Raw genomic sequence first — 25207 nt, forward strand, 5'->3', positions numbered from 1 at the left:
ACTGAGTTGAACTGAAAGATGAGTCTGGAGCTCCCGGGTCAGAATGAGAGATGAAACTTCAGAATTGTCACCTACACAGGGGTGGTCACTGGAGCTCTTCTTTTTTCTTTTAAGTCCTGTGTCACCAGTGAGAGTGCACACATTTCAGCCACCCTCTGGCAGTGAGCTCACCGTGGTCTTGTGACCGGTGAAGATTCTTCCCTTTAGTTGTGACATGTTTGTTAAGACTCGCTTGTGTTTGTCTCCTTTCCCAGCTGGACCGTGAACTGTGTGTGTAGAGGACTACGCCTGTGCCTCTGTACATTAGCCCCTGCCCCCTTCCTGTCCTGGTTTTTGTTTTCTAAGATAATAAGTCCAAATCTGACGTTTAATATTAATCTCAAAAAGGAATTCTCAGCCATTTCTTTTTTTTTTTTTTTAAGGTTTTATTTATTTATTTGACAGACAGAGATCACAAGTAGGCAGAGGCAGGCAGAGAGAGAGGAGGAAGCACACCCCCTGCTGAGCAGAGAGCCTGACGTGGGGCTCGATCCCAGGACCCTGGGATCATGACCTGAGCCGAAGGCAGAGGCTTAACCCACTGAGCCACCCAGGTGCCCCAAATTCTCATCCATTTCTAAGTGATACCAACCAACCAAGATTGTTTTATAATCTTTCTATAATCTGGATTAAGAGAATGTTATTTTCTTCATATTTTTCCAATAAAGTGTATTAAGACTGCACCTCTGCTATTTGTTACATTTCTTTTCGTCAGTATCTCTGTTGTTGTCAGAATTCTGATACACGCTGGTACCCTCCGAGGGTCTCCGACATAGGCTCTCCTGTTCCCATTCTCTCATTTTACAGTTGAAGAAACTGAAGGCCACGTTCCAGCAGGTTCTCCCATTTGTCATCTGACACAGCGTTCTCTAAACAGTTTGGTCAAGACTCAGGATTCTAAAGGGAATAAGAGTTTTAAATTCTTTGTACTTTTCTTTTGACAGAGCTGAAAAGCTTCAGCTGTTGAATCACAGGCCCATGACTGCTGTTGAGATCCAGCTGGTGAGTGAAGGCGGCCTGAGCGTGAGGGGCTGGCTTCCGGGCCTGAGAGGGAGGAAGGGTGATAAAGGTGGAGAACAGACGAGGCAGGAATTGGCATTTCTTGAAAAGACGGCCCGGCGACCCCCATTTCGTGAGAGAAGGGGACCTCACCAGTTCGATCCTAGTTGGTATGGACTTGATGAAAGTAAGAGACGAGAGGAAATTTAGTTCTTTCTCGGGGCTTGGGCATCTCAGCAGCTCTTTGTCTCCCTTGATGTCCTGCCCTGTTCTGGCCACTGGTTTCCTGTAGGGATTATTGCCAACCAGATGTTGCATGGAAACAATAGACTCACCACGACTCTGGCAGAATTTCTCCTCCCTGACTCCCGCCCTTCAGCCCTGCTCCCCCGTTTCTGTTCTTGGTTCACGGAGCACATGTGCCCTTCCTCCCGTGCTCTCTCAGCCTCCTGGCCCAGTCTCCTAAGCCAGAAACCTGGAAGTCATTCTCTGCCTTTGATCTACGCACTCAGTCCCTAGGTTCTGTTGCTTCTGTCTTCCCTTGTTCTCTCTTCTCTCCCTGCTGCACCATGTCCCTTTCTGTCACTTCTCAGTGTGGCTCTCGCGGTTGTCCTCTTGTCATCCCTGCCTCGGTCTGGCCCCTCCAGTCTACCTTTCCCACCACGGCCAGTTCACTTTCTAAAACCACAGACGTGATGGTCTTGTTTCGCGGCATACGACCATTCAGCGGACTCTCATCACTTGCACAGGCGACCCAAGCTTTAGAATGGTGCGAAGCAGCAAGAGTAGGAGCCACACATGGTCTAAGGAGAGTATGAAAATGAGGCCCAGTGAGACAAACCGAGCAGCTGCTGTGTTGATGTCCTGGAGCAATTTCCCTCCGCTGTGCAGGTCAGAGAATACCATCGAAGCTCTAAGTATCAGGCAGGCCATTTAACTGCCGGTTTAAGAGAAAAAAACTGATCGGAGAATTAACAAAAGGAGAATTAAGGAATTTGCAAAGTCAATTTTAGAAGAACTTCTCCTTTGTCAAAGTTCCTTCAGAAAAGTGTGGAAGAAAGTAACCAGAAATACCTATGATGTTTAGAATCGCTTTACAAAGAACCTTTTTGAAAGGGTCACGGGAATTTAGTTTTTGACTATAACTTTTATTGTCTTCCCAGTGTTGTTTCTGTCCTTCAGAGTGCACCCAAAATTAAATTAGAAAAATTCCTTCCATAAAGGGCGACTTTCTGGGGGAACTGGCCTTTAGGCTAAATAGAAATCCTTTTTTTTTTTTTTTTTTTTTTTTTTTTGTACCCTTATTCTGATGCTTTCAACTGTGTTGGAGATACAGCTTAGAAAAGAAAAAACAAACAAATCAGCAAGAAACTAATCCATGTCCCTCTGGGTTAAAGATCACATGTCCTATTCTGTCCAACTTTAATCAGCAACATATGTTACTCATGGCTTAATGACAGATGGAGAGAGGAGATGAGGATTGGCGTGACCTCATCCCTGTAGAAACTCTGTCATTACTTGGTACAATTAGCTACTATTAGGAGTGCCTGCTGTATGCCGTGGGATTTGTGTATGTCACCTTTCATGCCCTCAGCAGAGTCTGTGCTAGTGACGGGCTAATTGGGTCTGTCTGACAAAGCCTTACTTTCTCCTCCAAGCCATGTGCTTTGCATAGCAGGAAGATGTGTGTGTGGTGTCCCCTGAGACTGTCTGTTCTTTTCTCCTTTTCACAAGTAGGTAGTAGGTCTTCATGTGTATATTGTTTCCCAGCAGTCAGACCATTTTATACTCCGATTTTTCCCAAGCCTGGGATTTGGCTACAGAGGGTAGCGAAACATTTACAAGGCTTGTGGCAGTGTCTCCTCCCAAGCGAGGGATAAGAAATGGGGTTTTCACACAGGGTGTGAAGTACAGAGGTTCCCTGTGATGACCTAACAGCTCATTTCTTCTCCTCACGTCCAGAAGCATGAGCGGCACGCAGCCTTTATTAGTGTTCTGTTTGGGAGGCTGAAGCTGCTTTTAGTTACGCCTCAGCCCTGATTTGCTGAGATCCACAGATCCACAGGTGACTGTCTGCTGTCTGTGAGAAGGGAGGAGGAAGCCACCAGCTTCGTGATTTCTGCCACTCCCTGTTGTGTGTTCGTATGGGAACAGTTCGTGAGCTCTCTGGCCTGAAGACAGGACAGTGAGCCTCATGACCTCACAGGCCACTGTCCTGAGCAGCACTACCGTATATGTATGCCTGCTAAAAGTCAGTGATTATCGGGGTGCCTGGGGGGCTCAGATGGTTAAGCCTTTGCCTTCAGCTCAGGTTATGGCCCTAGGGTCCTGGGATTGAGCCCCGTATCAGAGCCCTGGCTCAGCGGTAGACCTGCTTCTCCCCTCCCACTCTCCCTGCTTGTGTTCTGTCTTTCTCTGTCAAATAAATAACATATTTTTTTTTTTAAAGTTAATGATTTTAGGGGCACCTGGGTGGCTCAGTGGGTTAAAGCCTCTGCCTTTGGCTCAGGTCATGGTCTCAGGGTCCTGGGATAAAGACCGGCATTGGGCTCTGCTCAGCAGGGAGCCTGTCCCCCCCCCCCCGCCCCCCCGCCTGCCTCTCTGCCTGCTTGTGATCTCTGTCAAATAAATAAATAAAATCTTTTTTAAAATGATTATTAAATGTCTTGGAATAAATAAGAGTTTTATGGCTTATAAAACACTGTAATGTTTGTTCTCATTTGGTCCTTACTGTAGGCATTACTTTCACTTAACAGTGGAGAAAATTTGAAAGTTACAGAGATTAAGTGAACTGTTCTGGGTCAAATAGTTAGAAGTGTCCATTGTTACTAGTTTGAGTTGTTTTGTTGTTTTGGGTAAAGTAGGAAGTTTGCCTTGACAGCTTAGAATGAGAAGCAATCTTTTTTGGAGTATAGCAGGCCAGTTTGACAGCCCCTAGGAATTTGTATGTGATGAAACTTTCTTTTTGACCCATCTGCAAATGGGATTTTCACATTCATTCGCCCTTATATTCGGAACAACTTGAAACCTCAGTGTTTAGATGTTGAGATGGTGCTTTGCGTTTCCTTATTTTGGCCTCAATTTCCTCTGTGTTGGGAAGAAAAGGTGACGAGTGATAGAGTTCGTATCATTTTGTCTTGATCCAAGAGGGGTTAGTGAGTTTTTGGTTTCTGAGAGTTTCTTTTTGTGTCTGTGTGTTTCATTTTGCTTAATGAGGTTTGGGTTTTCTTGCTGTGACTGGGAATCTTAGTGTGAAAAGTTTGTGACCCGAGAAGTGTGTGCTGATGAAACCTTCTGTTCTTCGGCACTCTCACCGGGAACACATTAGCTGACGCCTCACCATCACTGCATCTGCCAGACCAGAGGAGGGGATGCAGGAAGGTGGCCTGGTCAAGTCTTCTCCATTTGGTCTTCTAAAAATGAAGGCTTCTCAGAAGTCATATAACTAAATTCTCTCAAACCATGGACTCTAGAAAGAGCTGGAATCCAAAGTCACAAGACCTTGCACTACTTGCTGTGAGGCCCAGGTTGGGTTTTCTTTCTAATGCTGAGCCCGCGCTTACGCAACAGTGGACAGCCGCGTGCTGGGTGGGGACTGTGGGAAAGCCCCCACACGAGTACTGCTGGGAGGTTGTCAGCGTCCCAGAGCCGTCTGAACCTCCCTGCCCGCTTCCCCCGAGCTGGGGAGCAGTTCCGAACTAAATGCACGTGCCAGTTCACGAATTTGGAGACATTCCTCTCTCGGTGGAGACCATCTTTTCTTAAGATTAAATAATCAAATCGGATGTACCCCTTTCCAACTCCTTCATATTTTGGAGACAGTCTGTGTTAGATTATTTCCTTTTACACACCCTAATTTTACATGTCTGGTTTAAAAAATGGATTTAAAAAAATAAAAAATAAAAAATGGATTTTTGAGGATCATTTCTTGTTCAATAGAGCTGACATTTTATGGAGCCTTTGAATCTTTAGGAAATGGTCTTTTTATATGACCGCAGCCCCATTGGTTCACTCAGGATCTCCCACCCTATTCCTCTCTCTGTCTACTTGTGATCTCTGTCTATAAAATAATAAATAAATAATCTTAAAAAAAAAAAAAAAAGGATCTCCCACCCTAGAACACTCAGGATTATTCTCTGGTCGTAGAAACTTGAAGAGACCAGTGGTTTGCCAGGAGTTTGTGATGTGATCTTGGACACATTACCTGATCTGATCAGCTTCTCTGCTGTCGTCTGAAGTGGGATAGTTAGACTGAAATCCTTTTCATGGTTGTAAGCCTAGCTTGTTGTTTGTTTTACTTAAATCTGCTAGGATTTCTTCACAGAATTCCTCTTGGTCTTAGTTGGCAGATTTCAGAGTTGCTTTGGGAAATGCCGCAGAACAGAACCCTGGACACGTCTAGCTGTTTGTGATAGATGACTGGTGCCACTGAGGGAACATGGGTTAGTACTTTGCCTGCCGGTGTGTTACTCTTAAAAACATTGTTGACTGTGTTTGTATTCGTTAATATGTGGAGAACTAGAGGTGAGGCTAAGAAAACTGCTCATAATTGTGGGTCGTTCGTGCGTAGATTTCCAGGACGTGTCACGCTGGGCTCTAAGTGGACCTGATTTAGTTAGACCCGGGGGTCATTCCCCAGCCGTCACTCGTCAGACTCCTGCTCCACGTTACCAGGAGAGGACCAGGGCCACATGGTGTGTGTTAGGTTGATTGTAGGTGTTAAGTGTCGGGCAGGCCTGGCTTGGGATTCCCATTCTCTCCTTGGCCGGGACTGTTGCGAGGCTTGAGAGAAGTACCAGACGGGAAGTGCTGTGTGCGGTCAAGCACGTGAGCTCCCGGAAGAGCTGCTGGTGGTGGGAGTGGGGATGCGGAGAAGTAGAGGAGCCATTGGCACGCAGTGGGCCACCATCAGATGAGTTGCTGGTAGGATTCCTGAGTTCAGCTGTGCTTGTGAAATCCGGACGTATGTAAAGGGCCATTTCACTTGCCAGAGCTGAGTTTTCTTGGCACATACAACAGACACGTGTGCATATGGGTGGGTGTAGGACTGGTAGAGTTTTCTGTTTCTTTGAGGAAAAGCGCTAACCTGCAAGTTGCTTTTTGCCTTGACCCATTTTGAGCGGTGGCTTAGGAATTTGAGTCGGCTTCTCCCTCCCTCCCACCAGGACGGAGAGGACCGGCCTCTGGAGCCAGGCCCCGAGCTCGGCACTCCGGAGGGCAGCAGACCGGGAACAACGTGGGTGGGGAGGGCAGGGCCGGACTTGGCCTGTGCGGCTCGACTGTAACCCTCCGAGGTCTCCTTCTGCAGATGGTGGAGGAGAGCGAAGAGCGGCTCACGGAGGAGCAGATCGAGGCGCTTCTCCACACCGTGACCAGCATTCTGCCCGCGGGGCCGGAGGCCGAGCAGAAGAGGAACCCGGACAACGTGACGGGGGATGACGAGGACGCCGCGTAGAGGGGCACGGCCGGCCTGGCCGCCTCAAGACCCTGAGAAGTCAGCAGCCGGTTCCCGGCCTCCCAGAGAATTGCTCAGGGTTTCACCTTCCGTCCCAGCAGGCCTGGTTTCACGGTGGCTGGAGAAACCACAGAAACAGGCTTAGAAGAGGTCCTCGTGCCTCCGGGAGACGCAGCGTGGTGAAGACAGACGGAGGCTGTCAGGGCAGAGAGCTGAAGGGAGGCGGACAAAGTCAGGACGATGACCGTGCAACCCCCCGTGGTAAAAATGTTTCTTCTGTGGCCTTTGCCATAGTCGCGGCCAGGCCCCATACGCAGCAGCAGGACTGCTTGTGTCGCCTGTGATGGGCCGTGTCCTAGTCGCGTCATCTGCTCTCGGCGCTTCCCGAGCAGGGGCGCTGGGTGCCGTTGTGGGGGGCCGAGCGGGGAGAATCCGGGCAGATGACCAGACACTCCCGGAGCCACACGTCGTTGCTGTAGGTTGGAATGAGCCGCCGGACTTGGCTCACCAGAGAGGAAGCTCTTCCTCGAGAACAGCAAGGATAAGAGAAGAGAGGCCTGGCAGGGCTGTTGTTCACGAGCTCACTACGTAGTCTGCAACGTTAGGGCGTCCGCCCGTCCCAGTGGACGAGCCGCACAGCAGGCCGCGGACGGCGGTGACAGAAGTCCAGCGCCGGCTGCCTTTAGGACCGCGAGCGCCTCCTGCCCGCCCCGAGGCCAGGCGGGCTGCGCTTGCACAGGGGCGGGTTGTTGGGTCAGTAGAAGGGGCACAGGTAGGGACGGGATCTGAAGGGCTGGAGCCTGGTAATGCGAATCGGAGCTTGTTGGCGGCGGCAGCGGCCTCAGCGCTCCAGTTCCGGGTCCTGGGAGGAGCACCACGTGAGGAGCTTGCGGATACCGAGGTTTGGAGGGCTCAGGAGCCCCGGACGGCTGGCTGCCTTAGGTCCTGGGAATATTGCTGAACAGTAATTGCCCACATTTGCTCTACCCCCCATTTGGGGAAGAAAATGCCCACAGACATTAATTTTTCAAATTAGTGCTCCCTTTATTGTGAGATTACATATGTTTTGGTGCTATTAATTGGATTACTTCCCACGCCCTTGTAATTACAAGATTATTTCAACCATCCCCAACCCTGCCAGTCACAGTGATGTGGTTGTTAAGCTTATCACTGAGGTCAGCTGAGACCTGTTTACAGGCACAAAACTGGAGTTCGAAGGGCATTTGTTTTTAAACTTCTCTTCGTATTGGGAGTTTTACCAGGAACTGTTGATTTATTTGTCAAGACATTGAACCCGTGTCACTGTTTCATTTTAACCTTGAGTGTATTCAGTGCATTTTCTTAATGGATTAATCTAGTTAATAATAAATTGTTTCCAAGTGACTGCCAACTTTTGGTATTTTTATAAATATTTGAAGAGTTTGTTTTGCCATGAATTGAAATAAAATCTGACTTAAAAGGTAAAATGTGTGAATTTTTTATTAAAAAAAGAAATCGAATCTATTTAGGTCTGAAATCTGTTTTAGATTGCGGGAAAATTTCAAGTTTAATACTTGGGACCTGAATTTAACCTCCATTTCTGATGAAGGCAGGCAGGCTCTGGAAGACTTAGAAGAAACATATTCTGCATAATATTCCTGTCATTTTTTTTTTTAAGATTTTATTTATTTATTTGACAGAGAGATCACAAGTAGGCAGAGAGGCAGGCAGAGAGAGAGGGGGAAGCAGACTCCCCGCCGAGCAGAGAGCCCAATGCGGGGCTCAATCCCAGGACCCTGAGACCATGACCTGGGCGGAAGGCAGAGGCTTAACCCACTGAGCCACCCAGGCGCCCCAATATTCCTGTCACATTAATAACATTCAGAAATAAGATAATTTGCACAGGAAATGTAATCAGTATCACATCTGGGAAGGAGAGTGGGAGAGCCTGGGAATCTTTTCATTTTATATCCTTCTGTGTGGTTTTCGTTTTTGACCCTATGACTGTTGTATTCTTTAAAAAGAAGAAAGCACATCCGTGTGTTTGTTGTCCTTGGCCTTCGTGCATGTTACGGAATGTGTTCTTGACAGTTGAATTATGTCCCCGTACAGAGGCTGACTCCCAGTGTCTGGTCACCCTAGGAGGGGCAGCTCTAAGGGGATCCAGGTCAGGCATGTGAGGAAGGCAGAGTTTTGAGAACTGTTGCCAGTGTAGGGCTCAGTCACTGTAGCTAGATATATTTTTAGGTCGACCAGTCTCCCTTTGTTATTCCAGGCTTTCCTAGAATCTCAGTTTGCTTTTTTTTTTTTTTTTTTTTTAAGGGGAAAGCCCTAGTTTTGGACACAGGAAGATTTTTTAGTTATCTATCAAGAAGTTAGTACAGTTGAACTCTTAAAAAATTGACTCCCAGTTAGAGGTTTACCCAAATATTTCCCTTGCCCCCTTTTGCTTAAAAGTTACAGTATGAGGGCACCTGGGTGGTTCAGTTGGTTAAGTGTCAGACTCTGGATTTTGACTCAGATCATGATAACAGGGTGGTGGGATTGAGCCCCACATCGGGCTCCGTGCTCAGTGGGGGGTCTGCTTGAGATTCTTCCTCTCCTGCCCCTCGCCCTCCCACGCACACTCTCTAAATAAATAAAATCTTTTTCTAAAAAGTTACAGTATGGGGGTGCCTGGGTGGCTCAGTGGGTTGGACCTCTGCCTTTGGCTCAGGTCATGATCTCAGGGTCCTGGGATCGAGCCCCGCATTGGGCTCTCGGCTCAGCAGGGAGCCTGCTTCCCCTCCTCTCTCTCTGCCTGCCTCTCTGCCTACTTGTGATCCCTCTCTGTCAAATAAATGAATAAAATCTTTTAAAAAAAAGTTACAGTATGACCTACAGCCACTTCAGAGGACTTCCCATTTATTCAGGGTTTGTTCATAAAATAATGGGTACCATTTCCCTAAATTGTGCACCAGCTCAAAAGCTCACCCCCTAGTGAGAAATAAGTAAATCAGTGCTCCAGAATAGCCTTTGCTAAATCATTTTCTCCCCGGAAACTAATTGAACACCCACTTGTATAAATGGATCATTTCTCAGTAAATGATAAAACAGATCACAGACTCTGAAAAGAATCATAAACCTTATTTAATTACACAATGAACAAATGGGTTCAGAGGAAGTAAAACTGCTTAGAGATCCTTTTACTTATTTTTAAGATTATACCATTCTGTGGTTTTGACTATATCACAGGGTTGCACTACCATCGCTCCCAATTCCAGAACAGCCGTCACTCTCCATCAACATTTCCCCCATGGCCTCTGGTAGCCACTAACCTGCTTTCTCCTGGACATGTTGCCTGTCCGGGTCATTTCACACAAATTGAGTCTCACCGTATATGGTGTCTAGCATCTGACTTACTGAGTTAGCGTATTTTCATGGTGCAGCTATGTTGTTGCTTTTTATGGCCGAACAGTAGCTCATTGCATGGATGTACCATTGTTCACTCCTCAGTTGCTGGACATTTGGGCTGTTTCTACTCCGGCTGTTGTACAAAATTTTGGTGACTTGTGTTCTCCTTTCTCTTGCATATACTTAAAATTGGAATTTGTGGGTTATGTGATGACTCTGTTAAACTATTTGATGAACTGCCAAGCTGTTTTCCTAGCACTCGCACTGTACTGTGCTTCCACCGGCAGGGCATGGCGGAGTCCCGTCTCGTCCCTCTTGTTGGTTACAGCCATCCCCGTGGTTGTGAAGTGCTCGCTCATTGTGGTTTTCATTTGTAATTCCCTAATGGCTATTAAAGCTGAGCGTCTTTTCGTGTCCTTACTGGCCACTTTTATATGTGCTTTGAAGGAATGTTCGTTGAAATCCTTTGCACTTAACAAAAAAAAAAAAGTTTTTCAAGGAGGTTTACAGAGAAATTGAACAGAGAGTACAGGGAATTCCTATGCAGGCCCTTGCCCCCTCCAAAGATTCCCCTGTTATTCACATCGTGCATTAGTGTGGTATACTCATTACATTTGATGAGCCAGTGTTGATAAATTTTTACTACTTAAAGTTCATAGTTTATATTAGGGTTCACTCTGTTGTACATTAGAAAGTGCAGTAATGCATAGATAGAAGGGGGGTTTTGGCAAATACATGTATTCAGCCATTATAGTATCATCAGAATATTTTCAGTGCCCTGAAAATACCCTGTGCTCCACCTTTCATCCCCTCCCTTCCTCCAAATCCCTTTCAGTCACTGATATTTTTACTGTCTCCACAGCTTTGCCTTTCTCAGAGTGTCATACAGTTGGAATCGTACAGTGTGTGGTCTTTGCAGGTTGGATTTTTCACGTAGCAATATGCATTTAAGATGACTCCATCTGGGGACGCCTGGGTGGCTCAGTTGGTTAAGCGTCTGCCTTTGGCTCAGGTCATGATCCCAGGGTCTTGGGATTGAGCCCCACATCGGGATCACTGCTCAACGGGGAGCCTGCTTCTCCTTCCTGCTGCTCCCCCTGCCTGTGCTCGATCTCTGTCTTTCTCTGACAAATAAATAAATAAAATCTTCTAAAAAAAGGTTATTCCATGTGATTCCATGGCATGATAGCTCATCTCTTTTTAGTATTGAATAGTATTCCATCATCAAGATGTACCTGTTTGTTTTCCATTCAGCTATTGAAGGTCCTCTTAATTTCTTCCAGATTTTGGTAATTATCAAAAAAGGGCACTGTAAACATGTGTATGCACATCTGTGTGAGCAGAAGTTTTCAGTTCATTTTGGTAAATACCAAGGAGTCTAACAGCTGGGTCATGGGGTAAGGGTTTGTTTAGTTTTGTAAGAAACTGGTAACCCATATTACAAAGTGACTGTGCCACTCAGCAGCAGAGAATCAGAATTCCTTTTGTTCTGTGTCCTCACTAGAATTTGGTGGTATCAGTGTTTCGGGTTTTGGCCATCCTAATAGGTATGTTGTGGTATCATGTTGTTTTCATTGAAATTCCCTAAAGACATAAGATATCCATATTATTTGCCAACTGTGTATCTTTATTAGTGAGTGTCCAGATCTCTTGCCATTTTCTTTTTTTTTTTTTAATATTTTATTTATTTGACAGAGAGATCACAAGTAGGCAGAGAAGCAGGCAGAGAGAGAGGGGGAAGCAGGCTCCCTGCTGAGCAGGGAGCCCAATGCAGGACTTGATCCCAGGACCCCGAGATCATGACCCGAGCTGAAAGTAGAGGCTTAACCCACTGAGACACCCAGGCGCCTCTCTTGCCATTTTCTAATTAGGTGGTTTTGTTGTTGTTGTTAAGACTTAAGTGGTTTTTAAAATATATTCTGGATACTAGGCCTTTATCAAATAGGTGTTTTGCAAATATTTTCTGCTAGTCCACGATTTGTCTTTTTATTCTCGTACAGTCTTTTACAGAACAGAAGTTTTTAATTTTAAAGAAGTCCAGCCTGTCCATTTTTTTTTTCATGGATCATAGTTTTGATGTTGTACCTAAAAAGTCACCGTGAAGCTAGATTATCATCATGAAGTCACCTAGATTCCTCCTGTGTTATCTTTTGGAACTTTATAGTTTTGTGTTTCACATTTAGGTCTGGTTAATTTTGAGTGATTTTTTGCAAAAAATGTAAGGTCTACATGCCTGTTCTTTTGGTATGTGAGTATCCAGTTGTTCCAACACCCTTTGCTGAGAAGACTGTCCTTTGTCCATCTGATTGCTTTGATCCTTTGTCAAAGCTCAGTTGCGTCTCTTTGTACGGGTGGTTCTGGACTCTGTTCTGTCCCGTTGTTCTGTGCGCTCCTTCACCAATAGCACGCGGTCTTGATTACTGTGGCTTCGTACTGAGTCTTGAAGTCATGTAGTGTCAGTCTCCTTGTTCTTCTCCTTTGCCCATTTTTAATTGAGTTGTTTGTCTCTACTGTTGAATTGCAAGATTTCTTTATATATCCTGGATGCTAAACCCTTAGCAGATATATAATTTTTCTCTCTCCCTTTTTTTGGTGTTTTTTTTTTCCACTTTATTGATGATGTCTTTGAAGCATGTAAGTTTTTAATTTTGATGAAGTCCAACATACCTTTTTCCCTATGGTTCTTTCTGGCTTTGGTATCATATCTGAGATCTCTATTGCCTAAATCAAGATCATAAATAATTACTCCTCTGTAACTTCTAAAAATTTTATACATTTAGGTCTTCAGTCCGTTTTGAGTTAATTGTTGTATATGGTATGAAGAAGGGGTCCAACTTCACTTTTTTGCATGTGGATATCCATGTGTCCTAGTACCTTTTGTCGAAACCTGTGTCCTTCCAAGCATTCTGTCCCTGAGAAGAAGAGGACTACTAAGTTTAGTCAGTCAGGTTCTGTGGACTTCTTAGTTATCCATCATCTTGGGCCCTTAGGAGATACGGTCATCGACAGCACCCTTCCAGCCCACGTAGACTCACTGTATTATCTAGAGCAGGGGTCAGTAAGGACCAGATCATACTTTAGGCTTTGCAATTCGTAAGATTACTGTCATAACTACTTAATTCTGATGTTACAACGGGAGAGCAGCTATGGACAATTTATGAATAGATGAGTGTGACTCTGTTCCAGTAAAACCACAAAATCGGGCAACAGGCTCTGATTTGCTGATCCTTTGTTTAGATGGTTCTAGAGTAGGGAGAAGAGCATTCCCTATCCACCAGTAACCTTCCTTATGAGGTTCTCCGTGTGGCTTTTCTGCAGGACATCTGGGGTTATTCCATGCCAAGATTAGTGCTGTATACTGGGCCACAAAGTCAAGCCTCAGGAGACACAGAGTCTGCAAAATAAGACAGGTTAGTTGGTGCCTCCACTGTTCACGCTCTCACCCATTGTGTACCTGCCTGTACTTAATATTCTAAAGTACTTTTTCTTTACATCATATCCTCAGCTCAAAAGCTGGAAGTCTTCCTATGGCATTGAGAATAAAAATTCCATAGTGACATCAACAAAACGGAGGACTAAGAAGCTCTAAGCTCTTGTTCTCCAGCAGAGACATTGAAAACAAAAGCTAGGTAAAATGATCTTGATGGGAGCGCCTGGGTGGCTCAGTAGGTTACGTGTCTTCGGCTCAGGTCATGATATTGGGGTCCTGGGATCAAGCCCTGCATTGGGCTCCCTGCTCAGCAAGAAGTCTGCTTCTCCTCCCTATGTGCTCTCTCTCTCTCAAATAAAAATCTTTTAAGAAAATAATAAATTGAGCTTGAGGGAGCTCTGAAAAACAGTCAAAAGTCTATAGTAACCAAGTGACTGTCCAGTTAAGAAAAAGCTACATTCAAAATGGTAGGAAGATTCATGAAAGTTTTGCTCATCTTATCCTTCCACTTTTGGGCAGTCTTGATCTGGAGGAAGTAGCAGCCCATTTTCCAATACCCTCCTCCACCTCAAACTAAAGGGAGCAGAGCAAACCTTATTTGCACTGTTCTAACTTGTCTGGGGACTGCCTGAAGGACTCATTTCTTTTTCCCATAATTGGAGTTCTCCAGAGGAAATGCAGCATAAAGTGGCAGGAACTACTCGTAAAATCTATAGAGAGATTATGACACAGATACACCTGGGGCAGGACATTGTGGCTGGAGACATACAATAGACCATCTAAGGCCCCAAGGAGAAATTGGAGTGAAACTGGGAAATTAAGACATAAGGGCAATGTGTATAGGGGGAAATTGTGCACACCCAGGTGAGATGCATGCCAAAACGCCTGAAGACTTAGCTTTCTCCTTTGATCCCAAAGCTCAGAACATATCCTACTGATTAGTAAAGAATAAACTGGCACAGACCCAGTCTGCAAAGACTGGAAGAAGTGGCTATTTTTCACCTGCCCAATTTTCAACCAAAAAAAATCACAAGAAGGATAACCCGGCCCATTCAAAAAAAGAAAATGAAGTGGTAGGATACTTCCCTGAGGAAATGCAAGCATCAGACTTACTAAATAAAGACTTCAAAATAACTATGAAATTTGCTCAAAGAGTTAAAGGGAAAATGACAAAACACTAAATGACTAAACCTAACTAAGGAAGTTAGGAAAACAGTCAAAATGAGAACAGTAACAAAGAGATAGAAATAAAAAGGACCCAAACAAATTTTGCAGCTGAGAAAGGATAATTGAAAATTTCACTGAGGGTTCAACAACAGATTTGAGCAGGCAGACAAATCCGCAGACTTGAAGCTAGTACATTAGAAATTACATTGAGGAGCAAAAAGAATGAAGGAAATAAACATCTTAAGGGGCTTATGGAATATAATCAAGAGGACAAATATATTTATATGGGAGTACCAGAAGAAGAGACAAAGAGGAAGAGATTATCTGAAGAAATAACAGCCAAAACTACCCAAATCTGAAGAAAGACATGAATCTAAAAATTGAAAATTTAAACTCCAAGTAGGATAGACTTCAAGAGATCCGTAGCAACATACATTATAATCAGATCATAGGAAGACAAAGATGGAATGGAAAGCAGCAAGAGAAAGGTGGCTTGTCACATACAAGGGATCCTCAGTAAGATTATCAGTCAATTTCTCAGGAGAAACCTCGGAGTCTATAAGGGAGTAAGATGACGTATTTAAAGTGTGAAAGAAAACTTCCAACTACAAATTTTACACCACACAATACTGTCCTTCAAAAATAAGAGAAAACCACCCCATGGCCATTAGGATGGTTGCTGTAGGGGTTCCTGGGTGGCTCGGTCATTAAACATCTGCCTTTGGCTTGGGTCATGATTCCAGGGTCCTGGGATCCAGCCCCGCATTGGGCTCCCTGCTCAGTGGGAAGCCTGCTGTTCCCTTTCCCACTCTCCCTGATTGTGTTCCCTCTCACACTGTTTTTCTCTTTCGAATAAATAAAATCTTTTTTTTTTTTAAAGGATGGTCGCTATAAAACAAAACCAAACAAAACAGAAAATAACAAGTGTGGAGAAATTGGAACCCTTGTACACTGTTGATGGGGATGTAAAATGGTGTAGCAAAAAGAAAACAGTATGACACATCCTCAAAAAATTAAACACAATTACCATATGATACAGCATGGTTTTATACTCAAAGAACTGAAAGCAAGCTCTCAAAGATATATTTGTATACCCATGTTCATTGTAGCATTATTCACAATACTCCAGTTACTATGGAAGCAAACCAAGTGTCCATTGACAGATTAGCGGACAAGCAAAATATCCCCACAATGAAATATTATTCAACCTTAAAAAGGAAGGAAAATGTAACACATGCTACAACATGGATGAACCTTGAGGCTATTATGCTGAGTGAAACAAACCAGTCACAAAAAAAACCAAAGACTCGATGGTTCTACTTATATGAGATACCCAGAATATAGCCAAATTCATAAAGACAAAGTAGAATGATATTAGTCGGGGACTGAGAGAAGGGGATAATGGGTTACTGTTGTATAATGAGTTTAGAGTTTCAGTTTTGCAAAATGAAAAGAGTTCTCAAAATCGGTTGTGCAATAATGTGGATATATTTAACACTAATGAATGGTACACTTAAAAATGGTCATAACTAAAAAATAATGAGGGAGGAATTAAGACTTTCCTGGATAAACAAAAGCTGAAGCAGTTATTACCACTAGACCTGACTGCCAACAACTGCTAAGGAGAGAGCTCCGGGTTAAAATGAAAGGACCTGAAACGTGACTCAAAGTTATAGGAGGCTACACAGATCTCCAGCAAATGTAAATACAAGGGCAAGGATAAAAACCAGTGTTGCGACTCTGGTTTATAATTTTATTTTTTATTCTTTTATGGGATTTGAGAGAGAAAGCATAAAAAGTCATCATAAGCCTGTGTTTAAATGTACTCATTCTACAAAGATATCTTTGTGGCAACAGTAACATAAGTGTGTAGGGATGGAGACAGATCTGTAAGGCACATTTTTATTTGCAATTTAAGTTTGTATCAACGAAAGTAGATTCTGACAACTTTAGGATGTTATCTAGAATCACCTTGATAACCACAAGTAAAATAGTTTGAAAACATACAGAAGGGAATGAGAAGGGTATTCTTATATGTCACAGAAACAACAAATCAACTGAACCAAAAGGAAGGCAGCAATAAAATAAATGAGGAACAAAAAAGCTATTAGACATACAGAAAACAACAAAAGGCCAAAAGTAAGTTCTTCCCTATCATCAGTTACTTTCAATGTAAGTAGATTAAACCCTGCATCAAAAGGCATGGATTGGCAGTATGAATTTCTAAGGCATGATTCAACTCTATGCTGTTTCCAAGAGACTCACTCTAGATCTGAGTACACAAATTAAAAACGAAAAGATAGGAAAAGATATTTCGTGCAAATAGTAACCAGAAGACAGCAGCAGAGAACATACTAATATGAGTCGAAGTAGACTTAAGATTTTTAAAAGGCTATAAGAGACAAAGATACATTAATAAAGGGTTCAGTACAGCAAGAAGATACAATTACCTTTATGTATCTAATAAATCATCAAAATATTTGAAGCAAAAATTGACAGAATTGGAGAGAGAAATAGATAGCTCTACAGAAATAGTAGGTGCCACTTTCAGTAATGACAGAACATGACAGAATCGATAGGAAATAAAGGACCTGAACAATACTATAAACCAGTTGAACCCAGCAGACATACAGACACTACCCAACAGGAGGAGAGTACACAATTTTCTCAAGTGCACATGGAGCATTCTCCCGTAAAAACCATAGGTTAGGCCACAAGAAAAATAAATACATTTTAAAACTACTGAAATTATACAAAAATGTTTTCCCATCACAGTGGAATAAAATTAGAAATCAGCTGAAGGAGAAGTGAAAAATTCATAATTACATGGAAATTAAATAACACACTGTTTAAAAACCAATGGGTCAAAAAAGAAATCTCAAGGGACGTTATGAAATATCTTGAGACAAATGAAAGCAAAACCACAACATTCCAAAATGTATGTGATGCAACGTAAACACTGCTAGGGAGGAAATACATAGCTGTAATTGCTTACATGAAAAAGATGAAAGATGGGGCGCCCGGGTGAGTCAGTTGGTTAAGCATCCAACTCTTGATTTTGGCTCAGGTCATGATTTCAGGGTCCTGGGATTGGGCTCTGTGCTCAACGGAGAGTCTGCTTGAGGATTCTTCTTCCTCTCCCTCTGACCCTGCCCCCCCCCCCCACCCAAAGCACTTAAATAAATCTTAAAAAAAAAAAAAAAAAAAAAGACTGGTCCTGGGATCAGGTCTGCATGGGGCTCCTTGCTCAGTAGGAAGCCTGTTTCCCTCTCCCTCTGCCGCTCCCCCTGCTTGTGTTTTCTGGTTCTCTCTCTGTCAAATAAAGAAAAAATATTTTTTAAAAAAAGAAAGAAGGGGCACCTGGGTGGCTCAGTTGGTTAAGCCACTGCCTTTGGCTAAGGTCATGATTCTGGAGTCCTGGGATCGAGTCCCGCATCAGGCTCCCAGCCCCGCAGGGAGTCTGCTTCTCCCTCTGATCTTCTCCCCTTTCATGCTCTCTCTCTCTCTCTCAAATAAATAAATAAAATCTTTAAAAAATATATTTAAAAAGGAAAGAAAAAAGAAAACAAACTAACTCAAAAATGGGCAAAGGATTTTGAATAGACATATCCCCCAAATAAGATATACAAATGTTCCATAACCTTGTGAAAGAATGCTGAACATTGTTAGTCATTAGGGAAATACAAACCAAAACCACTCTGAGACCCACACCCATTAAGATGGCTGACATAAAAGAAAACAGAATCGCAGGTGTTGATGAAGAGTGGGGAAATTAGAATCTTTGTGCATTGCTTTTGGAAATGTAAATGGTGCTTTCACTGTGGAAAACAGGGTGGTGTTTCCTCAGTAGTTTAAACATAGAGTTCTATCATGCAGCAGTTTCACTTCTGGGCATACACCCCAAAAACTTGAACAGAGAGTTGTATACTCATGTTCATAGCAGTATTATTTGCAATAACAAAATGTAGAAACAATCCAAATATCATTTGATGGGTGAAAGCTAAGAAAGTGCAACACACACACACATGCACACAGGAATGTTATCAGCCTGAAGGATGAGATCCTGGCAGATGCTACATGATTGAACCTTGAAGACATTACGCTGAGTGAAGTAAGCCAGGCCCAAAGGACAAATGCATCATTCCACTTTTATGAGATAACTAGAACAGCCAGATTCATGGAGGCAGAAAGAAGAACGGTATGTGCCAGGGGCTGGACAGAGAGGAAAACGGGGGGGTAACTGTTTCATGGGTACAGAATTTTAGTTTGCGAAGATGAAGTTCTGGAGATGATGGTGGTCAACGTACTTCATGCCACTGAACTGTAGACTTAAAAATGGTGAAAATGGTAAATTTATGTTATGTGTATTTTACCCCAATAAAAATTTTTTTAGAAAACCAGGGTAAAAGGCAGAAAAAGCAGGTGTGTTAACCAGAAATATTGGTGTAGTTAAAACTGAGCACTCACTTTGGCTCTGAGCTTCCTGGAACCAAGAGAAAAGATGTCTTCTCATAATGGCAAGAACATGTTGAATGGTTTCAGCAGTTTAATGGAAAATATTGCCTTGGTTTCATTTATAGCAGCAAAAATTCTGAACCATACATACATAAATAGATCATGACAGTAGAAACTTAAATATTGAATATAAAAATATGGAGACCAAAATTCAGAGATTATGATTTTTTGGTTAATAGAGGAAATAAGGATTTTTAGAAAGCAATATGTTTTCAGTCTTCACTTTCTGTCCTTTAGATCAGTGAGTTTTACACGCTGTTGTATTCAGTCCTTGAATTACTAAGAACTTTCAAAGCCAACTCATGGCTCTCAAGGTGAGACAAAAGGGTAGGGCTCTGGGCACCCATTCCAATACCGTCAGACCAACCACGCTTCCGATTTCCTCCGGAAGTGGGTCATACTGCTGTGGGTGTACTTTGAAAAGCACTTACAGAGAATATGCCCTTAAATTAAGATCGAAATCTTGGGGCTCCTGGGTGGCTCAGCCGGTTAAGTATCTGCTTTCAGCTCAGGTCCTGGGATCCAGCCCCACACTGGGCTCCCTACTCAGCAGGGGCACCTGTTTCTTTCTCTCCCTCTGCCGCTCCCCCTGCTTGTGCTCCCCTCTGCCATATAAACGGATAAAGTCTTCAAAGAAAAAAGAGTGAAATCTTATTACTTAGGAATATAAATCTCAATATTCTGATTAGTTTTTAGAATATAAGCCATACTGTTTGTCTAAATACTATTAAAAAGTAAAACTTTAGGGGCGCCTGGGTGGCTCAGTGGGTTAAAGCTTCTGCCTTCGGCTCAGGTCATGGTCTCAGGGTCCTGGGATCGAACCCTGAGTCGGGCTCTCTGCTCAGCAGGGAGCCTGCTTCCTCCTCTCTCTGCCTGCCTATCTGCCTACTTGTGATTTCTGTCAAATAAATAAATAAAATCTTAAAAAAAAAAGTAAAACTTTGTGTATTTATTAATATGCAATATGTTGTCTTTGAAAAATATTAAAGCCATTTTAGTTTGATACTGTAACCAGAGTAAATGAAGATTTAAAAAATGTAGATTGTAGTATCATTCATTCCAAAAATGGTTCTCATTATATGAAATACAGACATAATTTAGGGTGTCTCTGTTTGTAAAGACATTCCTAGTCCATTGAGGGATAATCTGCTGGATTTTCTAACACTGCTTAATAAATACCAAGGGAAAGGAAAGCAAACATACCGGGAAGATACATTGGGAGCGGCATGAACCATAGAGATCGCTCCAGGGAAGAGAGAGTTCTACATAAAGAAGTTTATGTAGAATAAATAAAACTTTTGAACAGTCTTACATGTAGAGTGGGAGTTAGCCATGTTTTATGGGTTGACTTGTGTCCCCCACAAAAAATATTTTGGAATTCTAACGCTGGTACCTCAGAATGTGACCTTATTTTGGACATAGGCTTCTTTACAGAGGTAATCAAGTTAAAGTGGTGTTCTTGGCTGGTCCCTAATCCAAAGTGATTGGACTCCTAAGAAAAAAGGGAAATTTGGGTGCTCCTGAGTGGCTTAATCAGTTAAACATCTGCCTTTGGCTTCAGTCATGATCTCCGGGTCCTGGGATTGAGCCCCATGTCAGGCTCCCTGCTCAGTGGGGTGTCTTCTTCTCCCTCTCCCTCTGCTCCTCCTCCCCCAACCCCACCACCCCCAGCTTGTGCTCTCTTTCTCTCAAATAAATAAATAAGATCTTGGGGGGAAAAAGAGGGAAATTTGGACACAAGAGATACGTATAGAAAGAAGATCATGTGAAGAGACGCATGCTGAAGACGGCCATGGACAAGGCCAAGGAGAGAGCTCTTTGAAGAAACCAGCCCCGATGACATTTATAAGTTGGTGAATGTAATTGATTTGGAACTTCTGGCTCCAGAACTATGAGACAATAAATTTCTGTGGTTTAAGTTTTTTAAAAAAGGATAAAAATTAAGCATTTAACCCTAGCATTCTAGAACATTTGCCGTCTATCTCCCAATAAAATTTCCAACTTTATTAGTCTCCTGCATAACCCTTCATTCCAGCCCAATGGTTTCTCTCATCATTTACTCAGGTTTTCGAGTGTCTACCATGCAAGGCTTAGGGCTGGGCAGTAGGGATACGACATGATTCTGACATCCAGATCGCTGCCTTCAGAAAGTTTTATGTTCTAGGGGGAGAGATGCTAAATGACTAATTTCACCGTTCATCATTTCATTACAACTATGGTAAGAGTTGGAAATGAGAATGAGCCAAGAGAGCATATAAGAGAGAACCTGACCTAATCTGGAAGAATCAAGGAAGTTCTTGGAGAAAGTAATGTGTGGACTTAAAGGATGAGTTAAAAGTTGGTCAATGAAGGAAAGAACATTCCTTCAAGAGACGTTTGTGTTTTCTCAATTCTGATTTTGTGTACATGAAGCCATCTGCTTGTACTGCAATGCCTTTAAGAATCCAAATTCTGGGGGCCCCCGCGTGGCTCGGTTTGTTAAACGATTGACTCTTGATTTTAGGTTCAAGTCATGAACTTGATTTTGGTTCATGACTCAGAGTGGTGAGTTCAAGCCCTGCATTGGGCTCCGTGCTCTTGGGGGAGGGGGATTGTCTGCTTCTCTCCCTCTTCTTCTTCCCTTCCCTCCCTGCCCCATCTCGCATGGGCTCTCACACACACTCTTTCTCTCTCTAAAAATAAACAAAATCTTTAAAAAAAAACCAACCCACTCAAGATAGGGCTTCTATCCTCCCTTCTCCAGAAAGCCTTTCCTGATCATCTTATGCTGAAGTATTCTCTCCTTTGCTGTAAACCAAAGTTTGTTGGTTATTAGCTATAAGCAATGCACGCCCTTGGGTGTTTTCGTGATGCTCGCCTTGCCCTATTATATAAATTGAAGTTCCTTGAGTCCAGCCTTCATCTAGTTCATTAACTGTTTTAATTCCATGCAGAATTTTCAGGGAAGACAATGATTACAGGACTTGGTTTAAATAATCTTAACCAGGCGCCTGGGTGACTCAGTGGGTTAAAACCTCTGCCTTTGGCTCAGGTCATGATCCCAGGGTTCTGGGATCGAGCCCCGCATTGGGCTCTCTGCTCAGCAGGGAGCCTGCTTCCTCCTCTCTCTCTGCCTGCCTCTCTGCCTACTTACGATCTCTATCTGTCAAATAAATAAATAAAATCTTAAAAATAAATAAATAAATAATCTTAACCTTTTGTATTGTAAAGTAAAACACAGATACCAAAAACCCCCTCATAAATCATGTGAATTATAAGGAGCTGGATTGTAAAGAGAATTTACAATCATGATTAATAACCCGGTGAATTGTAGGAACACCCAGATAACTACCCTCAGGTTGAGAAACAGAGCCTTGCCAGGCGCTGGAGAGACCCCGCTTTCGCCCTGTCCCCAGTACAGTCACCTTCGTCCTGCATGAAATGTCCCCAGTCCTGACCTTCATGGGCAACCACGTGCCCAGATTTTGTTAATAGTTTTGTTACCCAAGTGTGCATCTGCTACCACAGTAGCTTTCTCTTGTACTTTTGTTGTTCCTTTTTTTCAAACGTACCTTTTCAGTCTCTTAATCTTCAAGGTCACTCACCCTGCCCTTCTCACAATTTCATGATGAAAATCCCAGGCTGTTGGACCCGTGGAGTTTCCCACAGTCCTGGATTCTGCTGATGGCGTATTTATAGTACCGCTCAACTAGCTCCTCTCTCGTTATTTATTTATTCTTTCTCCTGCTTATTAGCAACGGTCCAGAGGCTGGTCAGATTCAGGTTGGGTCCCTCTGGCAAGGCCGTGGGTGGTATTGTGTTCTTTCAGCAGGAGCCACAGAGTGTCCTCGTTGTCTGTCTGTGACAGCAGCAGCCGTTGGTGTTCGGTATCTGGATCCGTTCATTCACTGGGGGTCGCACGATGGTGGTATTGATTATATCGCCTTTTCTTTATTTGTTAAATGGAATATTGTTATAATGAGATGCTTTTCCTCATCTACTATTGGCTACCCATTTGGGAGAAACATAATTATAAATCAGATCTCCTGCCGACACGGAAATTTGCTTCCACAAAATACGGGAAAGAAAGGCAACAGTCTCATTATTGAATGAGCATTAAACCAGACTGCAGGGGCGCCTGGGTGGCTCGGTGGGTTAAAGCCTCCACCTTTGGCTCAGGTCATGATCTCAGGGTCCTGGGATCGAGCCCCGCGTCGTCAGGTTTTCTGCCCAGCAGGGAGCCTGCTTCCCTCTCTCTCTCTCTGCCTGCCTCTCTGCCTACTTGTGATCTCTGTCTGTGAAATAAATAAATGAAATCTTTTCAAAAAAAAACAAAAACAAAAAACCAGACTGCAATGCACAGCAGTCCATCGAGGAGCCCACAGGAAAAATGAATCCTGTTACATATAGCTAGGCAAATAAAATCCGTTACGTTTGTGTTAATTGCCTTTATCAAACGAAAATAAAACTCCTATCTTTATGACAAGCAGGATGGTACATTAAGGACCCAGGCACCGAGGTTTAAAATCCCAAAGAGGGGCGCCTGGGTGGCTCAGTGGGTTAAGCCTCTGCCTTCGGCTCAGGTCATGATCCCGGTGTCCTGGGATCGAGCCCCGCATCGGGCTCTCTGCTCTGCAGGGAGCCTGCCTCCACCTCTCTCTCTCTGCCTGCCTCTCTGCCTACTTGTGATCTCTGTCTGTCAAATAAATAAAATCTTTATAAAAAATAAAAAATAAAATAAAATAAAATAAAATCCCAAAGAGACAAGCTCACCTTTCAAGGATGGCCTCCGAGAAAGAAGGCATTACTGGTATGAAAAACTGGCAAGAGGTCTGTTTAGCTTTTTAAAAGATTTACATGTATCTCAGGGAGACAGAGAAAGCCTTTATAAATTCAGGTTTCAATACGGAAGTGAAAGCAGCCCTTCCTCACATTTTTTAAACTGTGGTAAAATATATATAACATAAAATTTATTACTTTAAACATTTTTAGGTTGACAATTCTGTGGCATTAAGTATTTTCACAACATTGTGCAACCATCACCACTATGTATCTCCAGAACTTTATTATCTCAAACCAAAATTCTGTACCCATTTAGCAGTAACTCTTTATCCCCCTCCCCCTCTCCCTAGCTCCTGATAACTTTCTTCTGCTTTCTGTCCCTATGAATTTGCCTATTCCAGGATCTCATTTAAGTAAAATCATACAATATTTGTCCTTCAGTGTCTGTCTTATTCTACTAAGCATAACATTTTCAAAATCATCTGTGTTGTGCCATTATCTGAATTTCATTCCTTTTTATAGCTGAATAATGTTCCATTGTATATACATATATATACACACACACACACCACATTTTGTTGATTCATTCATTTGTTAATGGACACTTTTTTCATCTTTTGGCCATTGTGAATAATGTGGCTTTGAATATTGGTGTGCAAGTACCTATTTGAGACCCTACTTTGAATTCTTTTGATACATATCTCAGAGTGGAATTGTTGGATCGGATGGTAATTCTATTTTCATCTTTTGAAAAACTGTCACAGTAGCTTTTCCATTTACCACAAGAGCTGCACCATTTTCCCACCAGCAATGCACTTGGGTTCCAGTTTCTCCACATCCTTGCCAACATTTCCTTTTCTCCGTTTTGTTTTTGTTTTAATCATAGCCGTCCTAATGGGTTTGAGGTGGTATCTCCTTGTGGCTTTGATTTGCATTTCTGTAATGATTGGTAGTGTATGTTTTCATGAGCTTATTGAGCGTCCGTAAATCCTCTCTAGGGAAATTTCTACTCAAGTCCTTTGAATTGTGTTTGTTGTTGCTGCAGGAGTTTTTATAGATTCTGGATAGCCAGCTCTTATCAGATACATGATCTGCAAATATTTACTCCTATTTGTGGTTCTTTTCACATTAAGTGTCCTTTGTTTCTCCCCCCCCCTTTTAAAATTAATTAGTAATTTATGGAGAGGTACTTTACGATTATATGAAGATCCTCTTCCTCGTCCAACTTTGCATCATCATCTATCGATGATTCTTTCTTGGTTCAATGGCTACTACTTTTGAGCACCAACTGTACTCCAGGTGCTGCCCGGGTGCCTCATTTGCGTTGTCCTTACATCATAGAGGAGGAGACTGAGCCGCAGGGGGAAACAGCAGCGGGAGGGCACACAGCTAACGAGCAGCAGAAATGAGCGGAGACTCTAGGAACTGCTGTTCCGGACCTAGCGTTCACGTGCTAGAGCCAAGGAAGC

At 43.1% G+C, this 25207-nt stretch overlaps 1 protein-coding gene across 5 annotated transcripts in view; it reads left to right on the forward strand.

Annotated features, from left to right (window-relative positions):
* The window catches only part of CRCP (CGRP receptor component), a 44706-nt gene extending 36747 nt beyond the window's left edge, over positions 1 to 7959 (forward strand). For 4 of the 5 annotated variants that reach the window (XM_047713436.1, XM_047713434.1, XM_047713435.1 and 1 more), the window contains 2 exons: positions 984 to 1041; positions 6347 to 7959. In XM_047713436.1, the coding sequence (XP_047569392.1) occupies positions 984 to 1041; positions 6347 to 6493 (205 nt within the window). In that variant the 3' untranslated portion in view covers positions 6494 to 7959. Of the gene's footprint in view, positions 1 to 983; positions 1042 to 2696; positions 3374 to 6346 lie in introns of those variants that run through there. The other variant, XM_047713433.1, reaches the window with a different exon arrangement.
* The last annotated feature ends 17248 nt before the right edge of the window (positions 7960 to 25207 follow it).

Source organism: Lutra lutra, chromosome 18 (assembly GCF_902655055.1).
Source record: "Lutra lutra chromosome 18, mLutLut1.2, whole genome shotgun sequence".
In the NCBI taxonomy this organism is placed as follows: domain Eukaryota; kingdom Metazoa; phylum Chordata; class Mammalia; order Carnivora; family Mustelidae; genus Lutra; species Lutra lutra.